Below are 23,584 nucleotides of genomic sequence, written 5' to 3'. Positions count from 1 at the left end.
TTTTTGAGTTCTGTGGCTTCTGAAGTGGCTGGAGGTGAGAAAGTTATAGCTTAGAAAAGGAATGAATTTGGAGAAGGGGAACCTGTGGGAGGAATAGCTTGTTGTAAAGTTGCACAACTGAAGAAAGGGATTGGAAGATAAAGAAAAAATACCTTCCAGATACATGAAGTAGAAATACTTGGAATAAATCTGCTTTTGTGGCAGGCTACCTGCATATGATAGTTCTTTAATTTCTCTACTGACCTTCATCTGTAGAAATAAGGAGATGTCATTGAGTGTTTTTACATCTGTAGAGGCAGACGTAAGAAGGAACTTTCCACAAGGCAGGAAGTCTGCAATATCCAACAGATCCATGGTTGTAATTTAATTAAATGGAAAAGGGATCATGGCAAGACAGAACTAGGAACAAGGCGATGACAGCAGCTTTCCAAAAACCTTCAGAGAACAAAATGAAGCATGTGGTGAGAGCATGTGTTACCAGAACAGGGAATTCATTTAGCTCTGACAAATCCATTCTTTAGTGGACCATGAATTTTGTCAGCTATTGTCCCAGTAGCAGGCCCCATACCCCTAGAATAACAAATGCATATTGAGAATCTGTGGCCACAGCTGCAGGCTGTTCAGGTGCAGAAGCGACACAGAGAGATGTAAACTATATTCTGTCAGTATCTCAGACAGCTCTAAAGCAACAGCAGCAGCCACTGGAACTAATGGTGGCCTCACAACTGAAGTCTTTAGCTGTACTTATAACAATGCAGCTAAAACAGGGCTGGAACATAACTGGTGGGTCCATTTGACGCATGCACTGAGGCAAACACATGATACAGGCGACTGGATTTGGCTCAGCTGAAGTCTGCTGGGGTTTTTGGGTTGTGAAGTCTTTTTGTTTGGTTCACTGGTTTGCTTGTTTGTTTTTTAGAAAGGGCAAAAATGAATTAGAGAAATAACAAAGCTGTAATGGATGTAGTTGATATCGTGGCAGATGGTGTGGAGTTCTTCAACAGTTAGCCATATTTTACAAAACTCTGGGTTTGGATTTTTGAAGCAAATGGGCTGCAAATGGGTTTGACTTAGCCTGTGAAGAGCACGTTCAAGACAGGTTCAAATTACTGATTTAAACCCCAGGTTTTAGACTCTAATTTATGGATTTATTTAATTATAAAGTAGATTTTGTAAGAAATGCATATTACCAAAAGTGCCAGTAACCTGAGTGTTGAAGTATAAGAAGACAGTGTTCTTACGGTATTCAAAGACGAACCTGTATTTGCTGAGAAGTTGTCCTCCTCAGTGATCTGGTATGGTAATTTGAGTTTCTTTTTATTTTTTTCCTTTATTTTATTTTAGGTAAACATGACTATTGTTATCTGTCTAAACCTCCGCTCTTCATTCCCTGGTGTGACAATAATGCACAAATTTAACTGGATAAAGAGGTCAAAAATTAAGATAAACAATTCCATACTCTTTCAGTTTAAATTTTGGAAAATAATGTGGCTTTGGTTGCACTGTGCTGATCTGAAATGAGATTAGAGGTTTCAGGGAACATTTTACCCTTGACTATTCTTAGACACGAGAGATAACAATACAGATAATTCTGTAGGTGAAGGGCAACCTGTCAAGTCAGTTAATTCAGTAAGGCAAGAATATATTCAGGTTTTACTCTTGTTTGCTTACTTAAATCTGTACAGATATAAAAGTCAGCAAATATTAATGTTCCCAAAAGATTTTTTGTAGGGTATAGTTATATAATCCATATAGTTCGGGTTCTGACTTTTTATTGTTAAACTTTCTTTTCTTCTTTGAGAAACCGCAGTACAAAGACAGTTTGTATCTATTCCATACAACATAAATAGATGTGAGGATTGATTATAGTTACCTTTTTTGTTTGTTTGTTTTGTTTTTTTTTTATTGATGTTCAATAAATGGATTTAATTTTAATGTGCTTTAATTTATTTGCTTTTTTTTGACAGGATGGGAAGGTCTGCATTGTGAGTTAGATGTTGATGAGTGCATATCCAACCCCTGCATACACGGCATCTGTGTTCAGAGAGACCCCGGTTTTGGTTATTCCTGTTTTTGCAAGCCAGGATTTGTGGTGAGATGCTGACATTCTTTCTTCTCCTTCTCTTAACCTGAATAATAATTGGTGCACAGAAAATACTGTATGTAATCCCTTTCCTCTTTATCCTCACTCAGATAAAACATAGCCTTTCAGAAAAATACAATATTTTAGTAATTGTTCTTTGTTTATTTTGTTTGTTTTATTAATGGGAGTTCTACTATTCCAGAGAACTAGTTACCTAATATTCACAAAAAGTAAAAAAGCTGAGTATATAGAGTGGCTTTGTTAGTCATCAGAGTACGCTAATGTTTTTACATATATACAAAGATAACTCATGTTTCAAACTGTTGCATACAGACAAATATTTGGAAAACAAGTCCCCTGAAACTAAATCAAACAATTCCTTTGAATGCTTGATCATGTGGACTTCTGTCCTATGTTTTATTCTCTGTTTAACATAACAAAAAATCCTTTGATGATGGCTGAATGCCAGTGATGTTATTTACCTAAGGTTAAAATTTCCATGCTGTCACCACCATTTTATGCCAGCTTTTTCGCTGTTGGAAATGTGCAGTTGGTATCTACAATTTGAGCTTGTGTTTTACCTTGTTGCACTTCAGGTTTAACTTACTAGTATCATTTAATAGTTTGGGGTTAGTAACAAGGAGAGTAAGGAGTATACAATCTTTTTTATTATTATTTTCTTGCTTTAGTCATTCTTATCTCTACAGCTCCAAACTTGAGATTGTTATTTGATTACCTTTTCTTTATAAATGGTAACAATGATGCTCATTTTAATGTGCTCCATTTGTTTGATGTATTGAAGACTGTAAAGTAGAAGGAACAGATCGTTGTTAATAGGATCCAGATTTATCTTCATACATTCTCAGCAGTCGAGTCAAGAAAGAAAGGTGTAACTTTTCAGACTTTAGCAAGTTTCAGGGCTTCTTTTCCTCAGTAGAAGATTCTTACTTACCATCAATGAGGGAAAAAGTAACTATGAAATACAACAGAAAAAAATATTCTATAAAGTGAAGGAACTCCTGTCTATCTTCAGTTCTTATCAGGCATCATACTTGTCTCTGTTGCATGCCTGTTCCCTTAAGGGCACCCACGGTGTAGCTGGATATCCCAGCACATGTTGTGGAGCATGAGTGTTGAGTGGGCTGCTCCACAAGGGAAGGCAGACCAGGAGCCAAGGATAGCAGTGAAGTAGGCAAGGGCTGTGACCTTAGAGACGAGCAGTACCTGAACAAGGGAAGCAGAGCAAGTCCAGTGATGGCAGTAACCATGCCCATCCAAAAAGTCCAGGTGCTAACGGGCAAGTCCGTGATCACAAGAGAAGTCTGAAGTTAAGCCAGGATGTCAAGTCTGCAAGGCAAGATCAGGATCAGCCAAGTGCCAGGCTTGCTACAGCAGGCTTTAGCTTTATTGTAAGCTGTAGCTTTAGTTTAGGACTTTAGTCCGATGGCAAGGGCCTGAGCTTAAATGCAGTTTCTGAGCTCAGGTATGAAGGTCAAAGATGAGTCATCTCACAAAAATCTTTCTCACTGTTTAGCTCTTTTCACAGCAGGCCAATCCAAGGTTTCACAGCTGCAACATACCAGAGCTGACCTTCAGCAATGGAGCTAAACCCGTGGTGCGATGGAAAAGGGTGCAGGAGCAGACTGCAGAAAAATGATAGTCACAGGTTGATTAGGGCCTTGACAATAACATGTTCAAGTCTAAAATATCAGAACACTGTTGTGTTAATGCTTTTATTGGACATTACTAAGTCCTTCACACATGCAAACATAAACATTCAGACTGGAACTCGCCATTCTAATCAAACTTCAGACCAAGTGCTTATATGTAGTAGTAAATGAGGAAAGGGTTGCCTTCTTTGCCTTGTGTGGTACAAACTTGTGTGGAAGCCTTCATAGGTAACTGAAACTTCCATATTTTCTGGAATTTTACATCCACTTCCAGAATAGGAGGGTAGGAGTTCCCTGAGTCTATATCCATATTTGCCACAATACAAAATCTGGAGAAAGGATTCAATGGAACCTTATAACAATAAGTCTTTCCTAGATCCCTAAGACCCATCATGTCTGAACAAAGCAGTGGAAATGCATCCGTTTCTTTTTTTCCTTTTTTTTTTTTTGGTTAGGACTTATACCTGGTGGTAATTTAAATGAGAAGAATATCCCTGCAGCCTAGATTTAGGGAGAACCAGTTCCACCAGCTTCTCCCATTGTTCCTCCCCTATTTGCTTTAAATGCAGAATCACCATTCTGGGATCACTAGCTCCTTTATTTATAAAAGTTATCCCCATAGAAATCTGCATGCAAAGGATTGTATGGAGGCAGAGATTTTTTTCTAAATAAGGTAAACTTTTCTCAAACTCCTCTAAAAACTAATATATAGAGGATAAAGACCAGTCTGAATGTCTGAATTTAATGCATATAATCTAAATTTACAAAGAGACTATCCAAAGAAGGAAGAGAGTAACCCATAAGAAGGAACATACATATCTTATAAGGTGGTTTTTGCAGAGTACAATGGACACAGTTGATAGTTCGCCACACTCCACAGCAACTGCTATCATTTTTACCTCCAAAAGCAGGCTGGCATTGAAAACAAGGTCAGGTGATGATGAAGGATATATCAATTGAGGAACACAGTCTATTTGGAAAATAATCATATCTTCATGTTAAAAAAACCTCCTTTTGTTCATTCAGTATTTAAACTCCTACACGAACAACTGTGATGGAGAAAATTATGGTACTTATTTCATATTTCTCACCAAAAGAAAATCTTCTGAATGCCAAATAAAACTATCAGAGAACAAGTATAAAATTTGTAGGAACAAATTATTTTTTCACTCAGTGCAAAATTCACTGGTGTCAGTGTTTCATGATACTGCATTGACCAAAATTACAAGTAAGTCCAAAAATGGGCTAGAAGGAAGATAGCTCCATCATTATTTAATCTGAATATTACCCTGATCCTGATCTGAATATTACAGAGGGGGAATCTCTGAATTACTCATTGCCAGAAATTCGAATATTTAGGACATTGTCAAAGACAAACTCTGCTTGCTTTATTCCTGTGTTTTTCACCAAGCATTCAAGATTAGCTCACTGATGATGGAGCTGGATAGATATTTGTTTTGACCCATTGAGGGAGTCTTTCCATTAGTATGTACCTTGGGCATTAACTTACAGTATGTCACAGAACAGGCTCTTAACAAATGAGAAAGCTGCAAACCTCTGAGGTAGCTGGAATTTAAGATGTCTTTGCTTTTATTCTGTTATGCACTGTTCCATCTTCAGTCCAGATTCTACTGTGCTTTGGGAATTCCACAGTAGAGAAATAAAACTGGAGAAACAGAAAAACGTATAACGTGTCTGTCATCAGTATGAAAAACAAGGACACCTAGGGTCTAAACGTCTCAAGATGATGGGTATTTTGTAAACCCCTGGTGGATTCTGGTTCCTAACAGTGAGTTAATGTGTGGTGGAAACAGTGGAATTCCCAGAGGAATAAGTTTTCAAGGAACTCCAGCTAAAGTGTAGCATACACAAATCTTCTGTAGTGTATGTACGCAATGCTATCTGAAGCATGGGTCATAAAGTAGGGATCATGAAGCTTCACAGAAATTTTGAGAATAAAAGCATAGCTAGTGGTGTATGGCATAAATGTTTACTTTTTAAATTGAAAACATCTATAGAAGCATACCTACTTTTAAATACAAATCTGCAGTATCTGCCTTCAGTGAAACTGTTAAAGCACTTAACTAAAGCATTTACAGTCACTTTCAAGGCTATCAAATTTATCTATGACTATTCAATGTACCCTTCATGCATAATGGCGGTTATCCACATCTGCTTTGTTTTCGTGAGTCATAAAATCATAATAAAATACATTAATAAGTAATAAAAATACACTAATTTGTCACAATGAAAGTCAGAATGAAACATAAGTTTTATGGGATTAAGAAAAAATATTAGGCAGAAATCTTATTTACATAATAAACTGATCATTTGTGCTTTGTATGGAATTGGAAGTAAGCAAGGAAGAAACATTTTTTTATCCTTGTATGGAAACCTATAAATCTATATATAGGATATAAACTGGCCTGCTGTTCCTTCATGTTTGAGAATACTAATACAGCAAGCAAGTATATAGGATGCTATGAATTTACCAGTTAGCTCATCTGCTTGCCAAAATAAATTAAGTGCTTGATTGAAACAATCTTGGGTGTACCTAAATCATACCAAGACCTCCATTTAACCTTTTCCATTTCAAACACTGAATGATTTCAACTACTTATAAAAACAGTTGAATTTCTATGTTCCCATTTCTGCCTTTTTCTCTTGTGTGTCCTATTGTTTTCTAATATCACGTACAATGTAGTAGAGTTGATAGAGATCTCAGAAATATGTAAGTTGTCTCAAGTTCTGTGAAAAAAACAAACCAGATAGACAAGAGAAACTGTTTAACTATCTTGTTTTAAGGAAAGTGTGCAATGAGCACGTGCTTATTGAACACTACTTGTTTTTTCTTACATATGCCCCAGTTCCAGGAGAAGCTTCAGTTGGAACTCATCTCTCTTAGATTTTAAACACGAGATACACACTTTATAGGATATCAGGCTTCAGTAGCATGTAGTATTCAAAGAACATGTTTCTTGAATGCATCAATGTGGCTTGCACTGAGAATGTAATTTCTGAGGCTAATGTAGTAATTATTCAACATCATTAAAACATTTGTGGTACCAGTTAAATGGTTTTCACAATATTTTCCTTGGTGATACAAGTATTATATTAATGTTTCACCACTTCCCTCTCTATTCTAGGAGGGATTCCGTATTTTGGGTGCAAACGAAGCCATAGAAATATAAAATATAAAGAATATAAATATAAATAGAAATATAAAATATAAAGAATGTGTGTGTTGAAAGAGTAAACGATCTTTGTTTATTATTCGTGGTCTAAATAATGTTTCAGACTTTTCTGGATTTAGCAGATAGGTCGAATACAATTTGAAATGCAGATGCCTAAATTCAAGTATCTGCACTCGGTACCTGTACTCACATTATACTAAATGAAGTCCTAGTCCAAAAGGATCAATGGAGCACAAAGGCTTGTTTGGCTGTCCAGACACTTGAAGCCTAAATATGAATCCCCATGCCGTTTTGGGTTTTCCCTGGCTTCCCACTACCACACAGAAGACAGGTTTTCTGTATTTTAAGTACAGGTTTTCTGTATTTTTTGTGTTAGATCTGCCAACACCATCTAGCTTTCTCATGAGAGCATCCCATCACATGGCTTCCAAATCCAGTTCTGTGTCTACATTAAGATATTGATTAGATTCTGGAACTTTCTTGACTTAAAGAGTGATCTAGTTGCCTAGCCATAAGCATCTAATACTACTTCAGACAGTCTAGAATATCCAATATATCTTCATAAGGCAGTCAGATTAACATATGGCCTGTGAGAAACCTGTAACTCTTGGATTGTCAGCTGGGACTCTGACGAGGTACTCATCAATTACAAAAATGATACTAGGCACCCACATTTAAGCAGTTAACTTCCTCAGAATCTGCGTTGACTTTAAAGGGAGTTTAGACTCCTAGCATGATTGCAGTCACTATATGACACCCACATTTGAATGTCCGTTTTAAAACAAGTCCCAAACTTTATGTCTAGGCTGCTAAATTAAGAAACAGAGAGCATTTCCAGACACCAAAGCTCACTGAATGATTTATATTGCTTGATGTACCTGTGTAGATGTGAATGAACTTGTTAGATCTGATCTGGTGTGGTTTCGACATGTACCACCTAATACTTTCACAAACAACTCCAACTTGTCTCTGATACATATTTCTTATTATTATCAGATGACCTAGAAGACATTCAAAGTTTCAAAGAAGACATTCATGTTTCAACAACTTAGATTCAAAATTGTTAATGAATGCTAGTTGTTCATTTTCGAGCCCTTCCAAGGCTTGAAAATATGGCTGGCCCCAAGTCTCTCTCTGTCAACAGTTGTTTAAAGCAGCAGATACGAGGCAGAAAAAGAGCTAAAACTGTGGTTTCATTATGTAGCCTGGAAATCATGATGGTAAAATCATGGCCAAGCCCATTCAAAAACCCCATAGATTATTAGAAAACCATGTAGGATTACGTGTCAGATTATACATGGAAAGAGTTTTCTGTCTTTCAGAGATGACCCTGCATATTTTAAATGGCTATCCAAATGCGTAAGATCCCTCTAAGTTAGCTAAGTTAGCTCCCTCTCTTCACACAGCCCATTAGTTCATTACAACAGAAGTGAAAATAAAATGAACTCAGGCCTGGCTTCAGCTTATATTTATTTCACACTTCAAGAATGCATTTAATTCACATAATTATTGCTGTAAAAGAAATGCCTTATTTCTTCCCTTTATTACAGACCACTGATTATGAACATTCTTAATTTATTAGTAGGAAGGATATTTCAGACTTCTCATGAATTGTTAGTCTTGATAAAAATAAAGAGTGAATGCCAGCTCCAATTTGAGACTGCCGCTGCACATTTCTAAAAGTAACATGCAAACCTAATGTGTTGAGATGGTGCTATGTGAAGATTTGTTAACAATAGGCAACAAATAATTAACTATGGTGTACGAAAAGAAAGTAGAAATTTAACTTGACAATCAGAGCAATCTGTAGGTTTTCAGACAGCTAAGTCCTCTGTATGGTTTTCTGTATAACTACATACAAACTTATTATCTAGAGGTTTTGCCATAATATGAAAATGATTATTTTACTTAATGACAATACTGTCTTTGATACTTTGCAACTACAAATTAGTGGGGAAATTATTGATAAACTGTAATACTAAGTGGGAATCAAAATATCATTTAGTTGAAATTAAAAAAAATACAACTATACTTTTATATTACTTGATCAATATTTTCCAGATTATTAGATTTTCTTTTGAAAATGTGGACAGTTTAATATAAGAAAACAACATTTTAGAATAAATAGAAAACAATAATTTGAACTAACATGACTATGAAATGCAAATTGCCTTCAAAAATGGCTTTTTAAAAATTTGCTTTCAGGGACGAAGCTGTGAGCTTAATTACAATGATTGCCTTATACAATCCTGCTCCACTGGGTTTCTTTGCGTTGATGGAATAAACAATATCACCTGTTTACCTACTATCCCCCAAAGCAAGAAAACTGAAATGTCTGAAGTGTTTCCTACTGAGATTTTAGATAATGACCGTCCAACAGCCCTAGCTGTGTCTGTGGAACTTTCGTCCAAACATGCTACCCCTGATTTTCATGCAGAAGAGATGTCCCAAGGTAAGAAGAATAAACTTCTGAGTCATATATTTATCAAACTTCTTTCCTTACTAGTGCTTTCTCAATGGTTGGAATATTCGAAGTGTATTCATTTTCATCTTCATGTTGTTTTCCACTTCTATATTACCTTCTGTTCTTGTAATTTAATCCACCATCCTTTCATAATTACATGTTTAAACATAATTGGAAAATTACTCTTTTCTCTCAAGAATATTTTTCCCCAGCATCTTTCACATCCAGCAAGGAAAACTGCACTTAGCTTGGTTTTCAGTTTGCTTTGCAAGAGTGTAAAATCTCAAGTGTGTCATACCGTGTTCAGCTCTGTCTGTCCCTAATGACAATCTGTCCTTCTTCCTTTCAAAGCAATTTGCCTTACTCCTTGGGGACTTTGGTTTTCCATTCCAAGTTCACATCTTTTCTGAGTGCTTCCTCTTCTGTGCATCCAGATGTTTTTCACTAGAAATGTCTGAAACTAGTCTCTCAACACATCTGCCATTCTGACTGGTTTTAGTGATTTTTGGGGGGAACCCCAAAAATTCTTTGTATTCTTTCTTTTTAAATATCTCAGGGCTACAGTAATAGAAGTGCAACAGGTTATTTTGAAGTTTTTATCTTCATTGTCACCTGTTCATTTAACTAAAGCTAGTATTATACATATAGCATGTGTGTAAGACTGTCTTTACAGTTAGATTCAGAATTTTTGCCTAACTAGTCTTTCAGAGTATTTACTTGTTTAATAAATCAGCCAAGACCTGTTTTTATTTGGGTGAGTTTTAATAAACATTTGATTTGTGTACAGACTAGTATTTTAGGAATATACCTACAGTGTGTTTTTTTTGTTTGTTTTTGGTGTTGTTTTTTTTTTTTCTGGTTGGTTGTCTTCTTAATAGGTAATATTCCTTCTTGATGTAGGTAATGAGACTGAAAGAAATGCAGTTATTAATGCAGTTACATCTGTACCTCTTCCAAAATACCATGTCAGCTAGTTTGCTGATGTTCTCAATGGATAAGATATGTAATTCATTCGTTTTATATCGATTCACAGCAGCAGTTGGATTTAGAAAATTTAATACTTCTGTTCTGAGCACTGCCATTTGTTCTGGTGCTGGCCCTCATACAGAATATGAATAATGGGAAGATTTGCATTTACTCAGCTCTTGAGGTCACTAAAACCACTTCTATGCTTGTATTAAAAATATGATTTTATATGCCTTTATTAAAAATATAATTTTCTATGCTTTTATTAAAAATGTGTTTTTTTTTTTCTGTGCTTTTATTAAAAATATGATTTAAAGAGTTGTATTTGCTATATAATATCTTGGTAAGACTGAATAATGTTTTGGTGGTCATGTAATTTGCTGCAGACTCAGTCCAGAGTCAGAGTTGCTCCTTTTTTTTTTCTTTCCTTAACATTTTTATCATTAAAGGTCTTAAAAAGGCATAAATTTTCAGCAGAGGGATACTTCTGACCACTAATTTGGCAAAAGAGGGCCCCCCCCCCCCCCAAGAGGGCCAATGGGATCCTGGCATGCATTAAAAGGAGCGTGGCCAGCAGGTCAAGGGAGGTGATCCTCCCCCTCTACTCCGCCCTGGTCAGGCCTCACCTGGAGTAGTGTCCAGTTCTGGGCTCCCCGGTACAAAAAAGACAGGGAACTCCTGGAAAGAGTCCAGGGGAGGGCCACAAAGATGATACGGGGCCTGGAACATCTTCCCTATGAGGAAAGGCTGCGAGACCTGGGTCTGTTCAGCCTGGAGAAGAGAAGACTGAGAGCGGATCTTATCAATGTGTATAAATACCTGAGGTGTGGGAGACAGAGGGATTTGGCCAACCTCTTCTCAGTGGTTTGTGGGGATAGGACAAAGGGCAATGGCCACAAGATAGAGCACAGGAAGTTCCGCACCAGCATGCGAAAGAACTTCTTCACGGTGAGGGTGACAGAGCACTGGAACAGGCTGCCCAGGGAGGTTGTGGAGTCTCCCTCTCTGGAGATATTCAAGGCACATCTGGACGCCTACCTGGCAGCTTGCTTTAAGGAGCCTGCTTTGGCAGGGGGGTTGGACCCGATGATCTTTCGAGGTCCCTTCCAACCCCTTCGATCCTGTGATTCTGTGATTATGTGAAAACTGAGCTATCGGCTAGGAGGACTCACTGCCACTGGAGAGTCTTCAAGTGTTTAGGATAGCAACCTCAGAAGATGTTCCTTCACACGTTCTTAGTTCTGTTGTTCAGGTCTCAGTAAAAATGAAGACTGGTATTGCAGTAGTACATGGCTACTGATACTTCCACAGATTAAAGATCAGTACTTCCTTCCCAGCATAATTATGATACAATCTCATTTATCTGTAGTTAATAACACTTTCTGTTTTCCCTGCACAAGCCTCATCATTAGAGCAGCACCAGACTGTTGTTTTATCTGCCGTAGACGTGAGTTCAGTAATTAGGAGCATACCAGGGGCTGAAATAGAATTAGCGAGTCATTGCTCTCCCATGGTTTACAGTTTACAACTGCTTCTGTAAATGCAGCTTCAGTTCTCTCTAGGTTGCCTCAAAAGGGTCCTGAAGAACTGTCAGAAGTCTTTGCAGGTTCAGAAGAGCAGTGGAGATTACCAAGTCCTTCAAAAATTTTCGATTCCCCTACTAAGATATTTATTTATAAACACATACCTCTTCTTATTTCATTGGTTATTCATGAAACTCAAATGCAAACATCTCTTCCTAGTGAATATCTGCTATTACTTTTTCATCCATCAACCAGAGACTTGCAAACATTAAACCACAGTCTGCTGATTCTTTAAGTGAATTAAGCCAGATATGTGCAACATGTTCCATGACTAGAATAAAACCCTCTGATGTATTCCCAGACGAAGTTCTGCACAGCAAACAGTCTCCATTTTATGAGACATTTTGGATGAACTCAGCAATATTAAACAGCTGCTATGCACTTGTGGGAGCTACTGTTACTACTTCTGGATATTCATTTTCTTCATCTAGCAAAATAGCATAATCAGTGGAGTTCACAGAACTGTCATCCTTGCATCCCACTACAGAAAATACACACACCAATAGGACTGTCTATGCTGTCTTTGTATTCACAAGAATCACATACTCGTTTTCCGTATTCCAATTCATACTGTCTATTTTTCTTTCCCAGACCATCTCTTTAGAATCAACATTTTCAGCACTTACGTCCTTTAAAAAGATAAACATCAACTTGACAAAAAGATTAACTACTATCAATCAGCTGACTATAGAGGAAATCTAACAATTACTGAGGTCAAAACTCTATGATCCAGTTATGGAGATCTGTTCCTTGTTAAGTCTTTCTTAGAGGCACAGCCGAGTAGTGTATTTCAAGAACTAATTTTAACCCGCATAATAAATAGTAGTTCTGAGTTCAAAACAAATCTAATGATAAAATCAGGAGATTCTAAAAATATTTTCAAAAACAAACTAGCAAGTGCTCTTGATTTGTATCTTCTGATTGTAGAAGCTTTTTTTATAGACTTACTTGCTGAATACTCTGAAGAGTTCTCATTACTGAAATCTTGTACGAATGAGTTATCTTGCTCAGTTTTATCTGCAGAAACCCAATCTGCAAACATAACTTTGTAAAATGTTGGTGACAAAGCATTTATCTTCTCACGCCAGTTATCCTGCTTTCAGTTCTCCCTTACAAGATGTTAGCAACACCGCTGGAACACATGGGCTGAGCAGACACTGCTGCTTTACATGCTAAGGAACTTCTCGTGAACATTAAAACTCCTTTACCCAGACTTCACCGCAGTGGGTTCCACTTCTGGTCTTTATCAGCTGATGTTATCTCCTCAGTTTCTCATTTCTGTTCAGACAACTTTTTGAGGTGGTGGGATGTTTTTAACAAAGATAAAAGCGTCCGTCAGGGTTGCCAGATGCTTGAAAGGGATTTATTTTAATCAGACAGCAGCTTGTTCAATGGATATCACACCTGCTACTGTACCTGGCACAGATGGTTGTTCTTCATTCTCTGCCATATACACTGCTAGATCAATATAGAATCAGGCTGGAGGCTGCTGTAATGCTGGCAGGCAATCAGCAACTAAACAGTTTCGCTTCACTACAGTAAACTTTTCAGAATTTGGGGTGTAATTTTCATTAGACTTGCATATAAATTCAGTAGGTATCTCTCTGGTTACAGTATATGAGTATTATTATTAACATAGAGGAAAAAGCTTTTTTTTTTTCAAAGAATCTATTTTTTTTTAATATGATGTAATTAAATTGCCACATCTGATTCCAAAAGGGGAGACAGATGATGGCTATGTTTTTTGAAGATGGATAGTACTTTTGTAAGAACATTACAACTCATTCAGAAAGAACAGGAATTAAAAGAACAAAGTCTTGTGAATCCTAGAATTAAATATTAGGGAATATTGATTGGTTTTGACTATGTTTTATATTGTACTTCTATAAAACTACATGCTACAAAACAAATACATGCCAACGGGAAGTTTTTGACTTCTCATTTCTTTAATTTCAGTATTTGCTTTCTGGTTTATTTAGGGAGAAAAAATGGTTTGTATCATTGATTTCAATCCCATCAAAAAATTAAAAAGAATTCTTGATTATGAATGTATAAAGAGGTGCCAAAAGAACAGTTCTTTTCCCTGCGAGTGCTTCCCTGGGCAGATTTAATTCTCAGTGTGCATACATAAGTAAACATCAAATTCTTTTTTTCCCCTTTCTTGTATGATACCCTCGGAGTGAAGTAATTTGTATGGATTAAGCCATGCACTTCCCAGTTGTTTCTTTCAATTTCTCTGACTTCTTTGGCACCAAGTGAACTCTTCGGGGCCCATATTAATACTACTTATTTGCTTGTATGACGTCAAGGCACATAAAAGTTGCCAGGATCATAAAATTGCATACCTTGAGTTGACCATCCACTGCCTCTTTGAAAAACATCAGGAGGCCCAAATACACCAAAAATTACAGAAACATGCTTTCCTTTCACCTTGCCTGTAACAGCAAGAGATATTTTTCTTCTAGACCTTCCTCTTACAATGACTGCATGAGAAAGCAGAAGGGGGCTTTAGAGGTCATTTCCCAAGTGGAATACTGCTTGGGAACTACAGGAGGCTGGTATCACTTGCCATAATTCCAGTATCCACGTGTTCGAAAGACACAAACACAGGTAAGTTCTGAGGTATGTAGAAGTGGTCCTTAAAAGGCAGTATCTTTCATCTTATTTTGCATGGCTGGATCCGCCCCCCCCTGCCCTTTTTTTTTTTTTTTTCCTCCAGTGGAAGTAGCAGATAAAGAAAAAAAAAAAAAAAAACTATTATGAAGCCAATGTAAAATGCTCATGGATGAAGAAGATCCTTGTTAATATCTTACTGGGGTATCCCTGGTAGAAGAAATGTTTTAAGCTGTTAAACCTGCTGTACACTTCTGTGCTTACTAGACTTCATGTATTTATTAATAAGCCCATATTACTAAAACTTGGGGAGTAAAAGACTGATGATTCACCATAACTTGCATTCTGGCAAAGATGGGTACTAAGTACTTTTTATGTTTTAGTATTGTCATTCTCATCTGACAGTGATTTCATACATCACAGCAAGTTCTAAGAGAGCTTAAAGTAGCAGGGGCCTCTAGAAAAGGGCTGTGAGATTTGTGATCTGTTTGGCAGAAAACATATCCTTTGCTCTGATCTCCAGGTATGCATTTAAACTACCAGACCATTGCTTGTGGAAAATAATGCTTTGAAAAAAAAAATTTGTTCTGAGAATAATCTGTGTTCATAGGGAAAACAACAACAACAACAAACTCTTATGGGCTTCAAGGAAATGATCAAAGTTCTTTATCACAGAGAAGTTTCTGTTAACACTCTTCAAAGTTCTGTATGCATGCTTAATATCCCTGTGCAAAATATGACCACATTCATACTGATGTGAATACTGTCTTGATCACAACTGTACTAGCAGGAAAGCTTCCATCTGAGTTTTGAAAGCTCTTTAACACAAAAATATTCAAAGAAGTTTTCTTCACGGGTTGTTTCCATAGGTGTGGCTTGAACACTCAGACCCCATGAAGAAAAGATGTCAGTCTTGGAATCTTTGCAGTTGTGGAATCCTGTGCAGTTACTGTAGTTCACTATACAATGCTGCTGTTAATGCAGACACCAGGGAACTGACCACATTTCCAGAGCAGCTGACCCAGTCCATCTAATCCAGCATATATCTTCCCTTGAGCAACAGTTCTCATACCGTAAGTTTAGGGGGAAAAAAAAATGAAGCAGTGTTTTGGAAGCTAGACTACATATCCCACTGTTTAACCCTCAAAACATGCAATAAATTACAGGAGTCACAAGAAATATGTTACCCATTTATACACTGTCTTTTTGTAGGACTGATGGAGGCTTCTGGTTATTTGCTCTTCACAATATAAAATTTATAGGAATCATTTTAGATTCTAAGTCTGTTTCTTGCATAAGAACAATTCAGTACTGCAGAAGAATTCAACTTATTTAACATCAAGATCGTCCAAAGCTATCACAGGGCCTACACCTTGAGCTCTAAAGCAATGTAGTTTTCCATGATTCTCCTGTGTTCAAAAGTGATCGATCTATATATTTATTTAGCAGCCAAGTATGGTTATGACCATAGCACTCTTGTGAAATTATTCTTTTCTTACATGGATGGAACAACATCTACGTGCTTGCTAGAATAGCCCTCTCAACATTTCTACCTGTAAACATTGACATCAAATGCTTTCTATCACAAATGGCAGTTACATGTATGAATCCTTGAGACCTCATTTTCACATAAACATGCTATATCTCCTTGACATGCAGAATGTGCTAGACCTTTTCCAGAAATCTTAAATCCAAAGATAATACACGTGGAAAAGTATGTATCTGTACACCTAGATATCTCCATGTATTGTGTTATACAAAGGCTGAAAATATATATCCGCAGATACACATTCACAAAAATATTTTAGGCCTTTGTATAATGCAATACAATATCAGTAGATGGCAAAACACTTCAAAAAGTTGACCAGTACTATTATTACTACTTCAAAGCTGACAAAAAATGAAACACAATGAAATAATAATAATAAAATACTAAAAATACTGAGTATTCTGTCAGTGACAGAACTGAAAACTCAGTTGTGATCTCTTAGCCCTGGCTGAGTATTCCAACAAATGCGTACCGTTATGCTGTTCTAACAGAGACGAGAATCCTTAATTGTCCTTGTCTACAGTGTACTCATTCGACAGTCCATCTTTTAGACTTTGGGATTCATTTCAGCAAACAGTTCTTAAATACTTACTACTAGTTGGTATAAATGGCATCTTTCAGAGTAGGGTTATTCATCAGTATTCGTATGTGACACAGACCGAAAGGAGAATTGTCAACTGATGTCCAAGTGAGGCTGAAATGGTCACCACAGAACAAAATTTGTACATATATTTGTATATAACAAAGCTTATGTGACTTGAAAATTCGATGGTGGCAAGGTACACCTGATTTTAATTGGAAGATACACTTTGTTACACACTATATAAAACACACTATTTCCTAGTCAAAGACACTAAATGAAAGCCATTACTCTCTATACTACACAGAGACTACATAAGGAACCGTGTTATGTGACATTACGTCAAAGAAAACCTCCCGTTGAGTCACAAGGGTCAGAGTGGACCCTTTGCTTTCTAAACTCTTTGAGTGGAAGAGGTAAGGAGCCTTGGTGCGGCTGAATCTGCTCCTAGTCCCAGGCTTGGTCAGCAGTTTATGACTAAAGGGTCATATGCATTATGTGAATCCTTAATGCTGCTTATCTTAGATTATAAGGCGTGGTCACAAAGCACCATTACAGCACGCTGGCATGCTGTCACTCCCCCAATCCCCTTACTGACTACCTGTGGTGACAAGGCTCCTCGCACTGCACAAGTTGCCTGGGCCATCCCTGCCCACGGGGAGGTCCTGGTGTGCCACCTGCAGCCGTGTCAGGAGAGCCCAAAGGGCTCTCAGGCTGCTCTCTATTTATGGGGTAAGGTGAACGACCTATGGGCATATTTGCATACCGATGTTAGTTTCTCCCAGATTTGGCTCGAGTTGCACTTTCTTCCAAATCTGGCCAGCACTGGGGTTGGGAGTGGGGTGGGGGTGCCCTGCTCAAACAGCCCTTGGCTGTGTGTCCTCTGTCTCCTCTGGATCCAGGATACAGCTGGCACGGCCGGGCGTACCCATCACGGCTGCCCACAATGGTTAGCTGCTTAGGCCCCATGCTCTGCTTAACCAGGGGGTGAGGGGGAGTACACTGTCACAGTATAAAGCTACATATGCAAGTTATATATATATATTGTGTAAACATATACCCTATTGTACGTAAAGTATAAAATATTCTCACAAATACACTGAGACATGTCTGTACACATACACATTCTGTACCCCTGATATAGACAGATATATTCTGTACTACCCATATGAACTGTTTGTAGTTTAGTCACATTAAAAATTATTTTGTTCCTTTTGAAAATACTGGCTTTTACCTCACATCATTGAATAGTTCATTCTCAGATCAGTAATTCTTAATATTCATCTCACTAATGTGCTAGATCTGTAAAGTAAGCAATGCTTCTGTTCTCTAAACATTGTGTAGCTATTAAAAACAAGTAAACTTCCAATATTTGTCAATGTCATACTTTAAAATCTGTTAGGCTGTCATAACTTAAGTCATAACTTTAGGTATTGAATCATACATAATATTAAAAATGTTGACGCTATATCTGAAGAGCATACAGCTGGTGTTGATCAGGTGATGGGATATTTGAGCCTTCATAGAAAGTGAGGTTAAAGAACGTCTACTACTGTAATAATTTAGTTTCTGACTATGTAGAAATCCTTCACGTTTTCATTCATTTTATTATGTACTCTGAATAAGATGAAAATAAGCTCAATTAAGCCAGTCTGTTAAGTTAGGTCACCTCACTTTCATTTCAGAAATATTTTACCTCAATTTTTTCACTTTTTATACTCTGTCATCAACAGACGTGAATATAAAACTTAGAGAAACGTAGCAGAATCATGCAGACATCAGGTAACATTTTTGCTAATGATCTTTAAAACTACCACGAGAAACTAATTCATATGATAGTGTTATCTGATAGTAAAGTATACTGACTATTTTCCTTGAAAATTAACAAGCAGGCTTTTCAAGGAGATCGTATTTATTTATGGATACATCTATAGTGGAAGTCTTTTTGCTGAAGACAGTGACTCACAGCAGTACAAAATACTTTGTACAAATGACAAAATAAATTTTTCAATCATGACTCTGTATATCTCCCAAACATGTAATTAGGTTTAGTTTAAAAATAAAAATAAAAATGATGGTGGTAATTTGGATAGGATATTGTTGTCCTAACAACAACAAAAGATAGTTATAAATGCCAGAGTTTTACCTATGATGGGTGAAATTTCCCTTATAGGTTGACCAAGCCTGACAACTATGTTTTGCCTTTTAATCGTCAAAAAATGTTGCAGTAATATTTAAAAATTGTCTTGACTTTCTATTGTCCTTCTACATAGAGGTTCCCTTTTGCCTGTTATTCCTAGGACTATGTTAGTTTGCAGAGGAGAACATTGTGATATTGGGAAAAAAGCTCTTGGCATACATGCCAATGACAGCAGATTTCGAGTGCCAGGAATACAGGAGCCACCTTGAGAACCGTGTCAATGATAGTCAGCAGCTCCTGTCACTCAGAGTTTCAAAGTCAGTGGGATCTACGAGCAGATCTATGGCCTGGGACTGATAGACTGGTTTGTTTTTCACAGTAACTCACAATTCTATGGTAAGGTTCCTGCTGTACTTATGTAGGTTCAGGTTGCAGATTTTTGGACCAACAGCTATAAAGCATTTGTGCTAACATTCATGAGCACAGACAAGAATATAGGCAAGAGTGCTATTCTGATATCTTAAAATTTCACTTGCGCTGTGAGTTCTGAGAGCCTAAAAAGACTATGTTTAATTTTCTTTACTGAACAGCAAATAAAAGATATGAGGAGTTGCATGCAGCTGGCGTTTTGCATATAAATTTTAGAGCAGTTAGTATAATTACTGAATTTCCTTATGCTTTGCTTTTAGCCCATATGTTGAATATATTCAAAATAAGTCATAATAATCAATTTCTGTAGTTTAAAATGATATCAAAAGTTTTAGAGTGAAGAGACCCTAAGAACTTCTCTAAGTCTACTAAGTAAGTTTAGTAAGAATTTCTCTCATTATTTGAACAACCTATTAGTTTGTGTAAAATGAGGTGCATCCTAAATGCCGAGGTTGCTCTTCAAAGATACTGTTACATGCCCTGGAGATAAGCAGGCCTTAGGGATGATTTGGCAGCATTCAGGAAGTAGAAACAGTGCCAATTCCTGCAGCTTAGTGGCAGGAGTAAAGCTGTTAAAAACAAGGAGTTCTGGTAACAGCCACTGGGACCTGAACCAAAGAGGGGACCACAATAGGAGGGATGCACTGTTGGATTCGTGTACAAGGTCTGTAATTATGTGCTGATAAACATTGCTCAAACATAGGTACCTGCATTTAACTTCTATTGCGTAATGATTTGAAAATAAGTATTACATTTACCCTTCCTCTAAGGCTGGAGGATAGAAAACATCAAGGATAGATGATGTATGATTTTTCTTGCAAATAATAATAACTCTGAGCAAACTTGACCTGTATTTAAGTAATGAGAATTCTCAGATTTTATCTTGCTAAGAAAAGATAATCAATAGGTAAGGGAAAATAATTTTCTTGAACTGGTGTATCTCAGAAACATTATCCGTTGATTGAGATCTGTACCTAACCTGGACATTGCACTGAGACAGAGGAAGCGTTGGCCAAACATTATGCATAAGTCTCAGATTTGTTTTAAAATCACATCATATCTCTGTAGAAGTAAAGAGGGTGGCATTATTTTGAAAATAAATAAAGAAAAAAATACTCTAAATTTCTGTGGTACATGCTTTCAAGTGAAGAAGTTGTGTGTTGGGGAGGGTGGACAAGGAAGAAATAGGTGAGCTAGAAGAGTGGGGGGCCATGTAGGTTCAGGAGAGGATAAGCTGAAGTGTGTGCACTGTGAGGTAGCAGTGTATCAGCATCAGGCAGGAGAACTGGTCAGGAATGTGAGAGCATTCAGGATGACAAGTTTAGGAATGAGCCCTGAAATAGTACAGCAGGTTATTGGCCGTGAGGAAAACTAGAGTGTCTACTCTTCCCAAATTCCCCTCAGTTTCAGTAGAAATGTTAATTCTAAAAGCCTCCACCATTGTCCTGCTGGAAGCAAGATGCAGTACCTCTCATGAATAAAGTGGTAGTCCTCCTAGGGAGGTTGGGTCACATAGGCTCACTATTTTATGCTTTCAGTGTATCTAATTTTAACAGGTTTGTAGAGTTGTGAGCAAGGGTGGGTTATGCACCTCAGACCTCTGACCAGGGGGTTCGTCTTGTTTCAAGTAGCCAGTAAATCTTTATGTGCAATTATGGGAAACGTAAAATGACTTCATAAGCCAATCCTATTTTTTCCTCTGATGTCACATGGGTCACTTTGTCTTAAAGACTGAACTGATTACTCAATACTCTTGAGATGATTATGCGTGATTAACAGTATGTTGCTCTGTGGCTTGACTTGGCCTGGCCAGCAATTTGTCGTGCATAACTATTATTTATTTTCTTCTTAAAATAAAAGATGATGCAACGTGTTTTTCCCTATTAGTAAGTACACAGTATGGAGCTGGACCAAATTCTCTCTAGCGTGTGTTGTTTCAGATCTGCCTCAGAGGTGCTTCGACTACCTCCGTGTGCCTCCTTCCTAGCATTGCCAGGGCATGTGTAACTACGCAGTTGGTAATGAACCCCAGTTGTTAGGTGAAGATGTAACAGGGTAGGTGAAAAGGTGTTGGAATGATTCCTTTTCTGCATACCTGACTAGGTCAAGAATATACCAGAGGAAAAATATTTCACCCTTATCGGATGGAATTTACTGCTCCACAACTAAAGGTTGTAACGTACAAATTTGGGGTACTATTTTCTGTATTCAGGGGAAAAAATGTTTTAGCCTCTCTTGGCATAGTTTATTGTAGAGGCTCTTTTGCTCTTCCAAAGGTGGGCAGATGCAAGACAATCCGTAGTTAGAGGATGATTTATGTTTTATCGGTGTCGTATATTCCAAATACCAAAGAAACTCTTCAGACTATCAAATTCAACTGCATCTATCACAAGTTCCTGGATTAGTAATTTTAATAATAATATATAAAAAAATATTTAAGAATAATCACGTTTAGCACTTTTTGAGTATCAGGTATCACAACAAATGAGTCAGAAAGCTTGGAAGGGGAAAAAAAAGACCAGAAGATACTCACTTTAGAAATGCGAGTTTAAAGTCTAGAGTCTCTTTCGTGGTAGAGGTAGGAATGAAAGAAGCAGAATAGAAACAGGAGATCTCTTCCAATGTAGTGCTTCTCCCAGTGTAGCACTATGTCTCTAAATGCATGAGTATCTGTATATACATTTTGGTCAAAGTACTTTCAGTTTCTCCTGTTTTCATAGTTTTCAATCTGAATATTCAAATGTTGATGTTTTTCTCCTAACTTGGAGGGTTAACTAATTATTGGCATTTATCATCATATATAGATTTTTTCCTTAATAGTTGGAGACTATTGAATGTTCCTAAAAAAATATGTATGTATATATTTTTTTTTCTTGTCACAGTTTTTTTCAGTCTTATGATCTCTTAGAACTGCTAAGAAAAAGAGGGCGGTTAAAGTGCAGTGTAACAGCACACTTACCAACATACTTAACTTACAGTAAGAATATTTATTTCAACGAAAAAACTCAGAATAGGATCTTGAAGGAAAATTTAAAACACTCATTATCTTAATTATCTTCTGTGGATCTGATTTTAAAAATTACATCTTAAAACATCTGTGGGACATGGAACAGTGTAACAGATTTTCCTTTTTTCTTTTTTTTTTTTTTAATCTACAGATACCATCCTCACTTATATCCTCACTTCAATCTTTTTAGAGATGGTTTCCGTGGTAACATTAATATTTTATGCATGCAGCCACATCATGTTTGTGTAAGGGTGGGAATACTGGAAAAAAGTTTAAAGATCGTTGTACTTCAAGTTAGGATAGCGAAGTATGAAATATTTGTCTTTACCTCCAGTATCGTGCATATGTCACAGCTATTTCTGAAGAGAATGGAATTCTACTTAATGAAAATTTTCAGTAAATTATTTTGGCTATATTTATCTTTGTAAATATTATTAAAACTTAATAACAGTTCTTTTCTTGGTGAGAGGAAGTGAATCGCTGTTGTACATTAATAGCACTCTGGGGGAAGTGAAATTCAAAACACAAAGGACAGCCAGAATTACTGGTGGTAGGGAAGGAAATGCAGTAGTTTGCTTTTTTTTTTTTCAGTCATTTCTGAAAACATAGCATTGGAACTTGAGATTGGGATGACTTTCTTTTTCCCTTCCCTTCCCTTCCCTTCCCTTCCCTTCCCTTCCCTTCCCTTCCCTTCCCTTCCCTTCCCTTCCCTTCCCTTCCCTTCCCTTCCCTTCCCTTCCCTTCCCTTCCCTTCCCTTCCCTTCCCTTCCCTTCCCTTCCCTTCCCTTCCCTTCCCACTATGTGACTTTCATCTCTGTTTCTTTCAAAGTCCTCACTCTGTGTCAGTGAAGACAAAACTTCAGCAAAGCTTTTCTGGGGGGCAGCGGGGTGGCGAAGGGACAGCTAAGCCTGGAGGATAAAATCTGTTCCAGAGTTACTGAGCTTTGTAGTGAAGATGAAGTACAGCCTAGGCTGCATCATCTTTCCATAAAGAGTCTGAAGATGGGCGTGCTGTGGGGAAGAGGGAGAATTCTCACCAGCAGGTCTGTAGTAGAAACACCAGCCAGAGAAGCAGAGTTCCCATTAACCCTAGTTGTGTCATGAAGAGACATGAATTCTCTCTCTCTTTATGAGAAAAACTTGGGTGTGGAATCCTTGAGAACGCTTATCTCATGAGGTTTCTGCTGTGGACTTCTATCAAAAACTGCACTGTGGATTTGGCCAGGAGGATTGGCTAAGGGTGTAGGGAGATCAGTGTTTCCATTAATGTACTGGTTTTCTGATAGCCTACTTTAAAGGTTTCAGA

General features: G+C 37.3%; 1 protein-coding gene across 1 annotated transcript in view; it reads left to right on the top strand.

Moving 5' to 3' along the window:
* The window catches only part of EYS (eyes shut homolog), an 856,207-nt gene that overhangs the window by 476,246 nt on the left and 356,377 nt on the right, over nt 1–23,584 (top strand). Inside the window, exons 29-30 of the mRNA XM_040553008.1 lie at nt 1,968–2,092; nt 9,153–9,399. Coding sequence (XP_040408942.1) covers nt 1,968–2,092; nt 9,153–9,399 — 372 coding nt within the window. The remainder of the gene's footprint in view (nt 1–1,967; nt 2,093–9,152; nt 9,400–23,584) is intronic.

This window comes from Cygnus olor, chromosome 3 (assembly GCF_009769625.2).
Source record: "Cygnus olor isolate bCygOlo1 chromosome 3, bCygOlo1.pri.v2, whole genome shotgun sequence".
NCBI classification, from domain to species: Eukaryota; Metazoa; Chordata; class Aves; order Anseriformes; family Anatidae; genus Cygnus; species Cygnus olor.
This window is presented reverse-complemented; position numbering and strand designations above follow the sequence as displayed.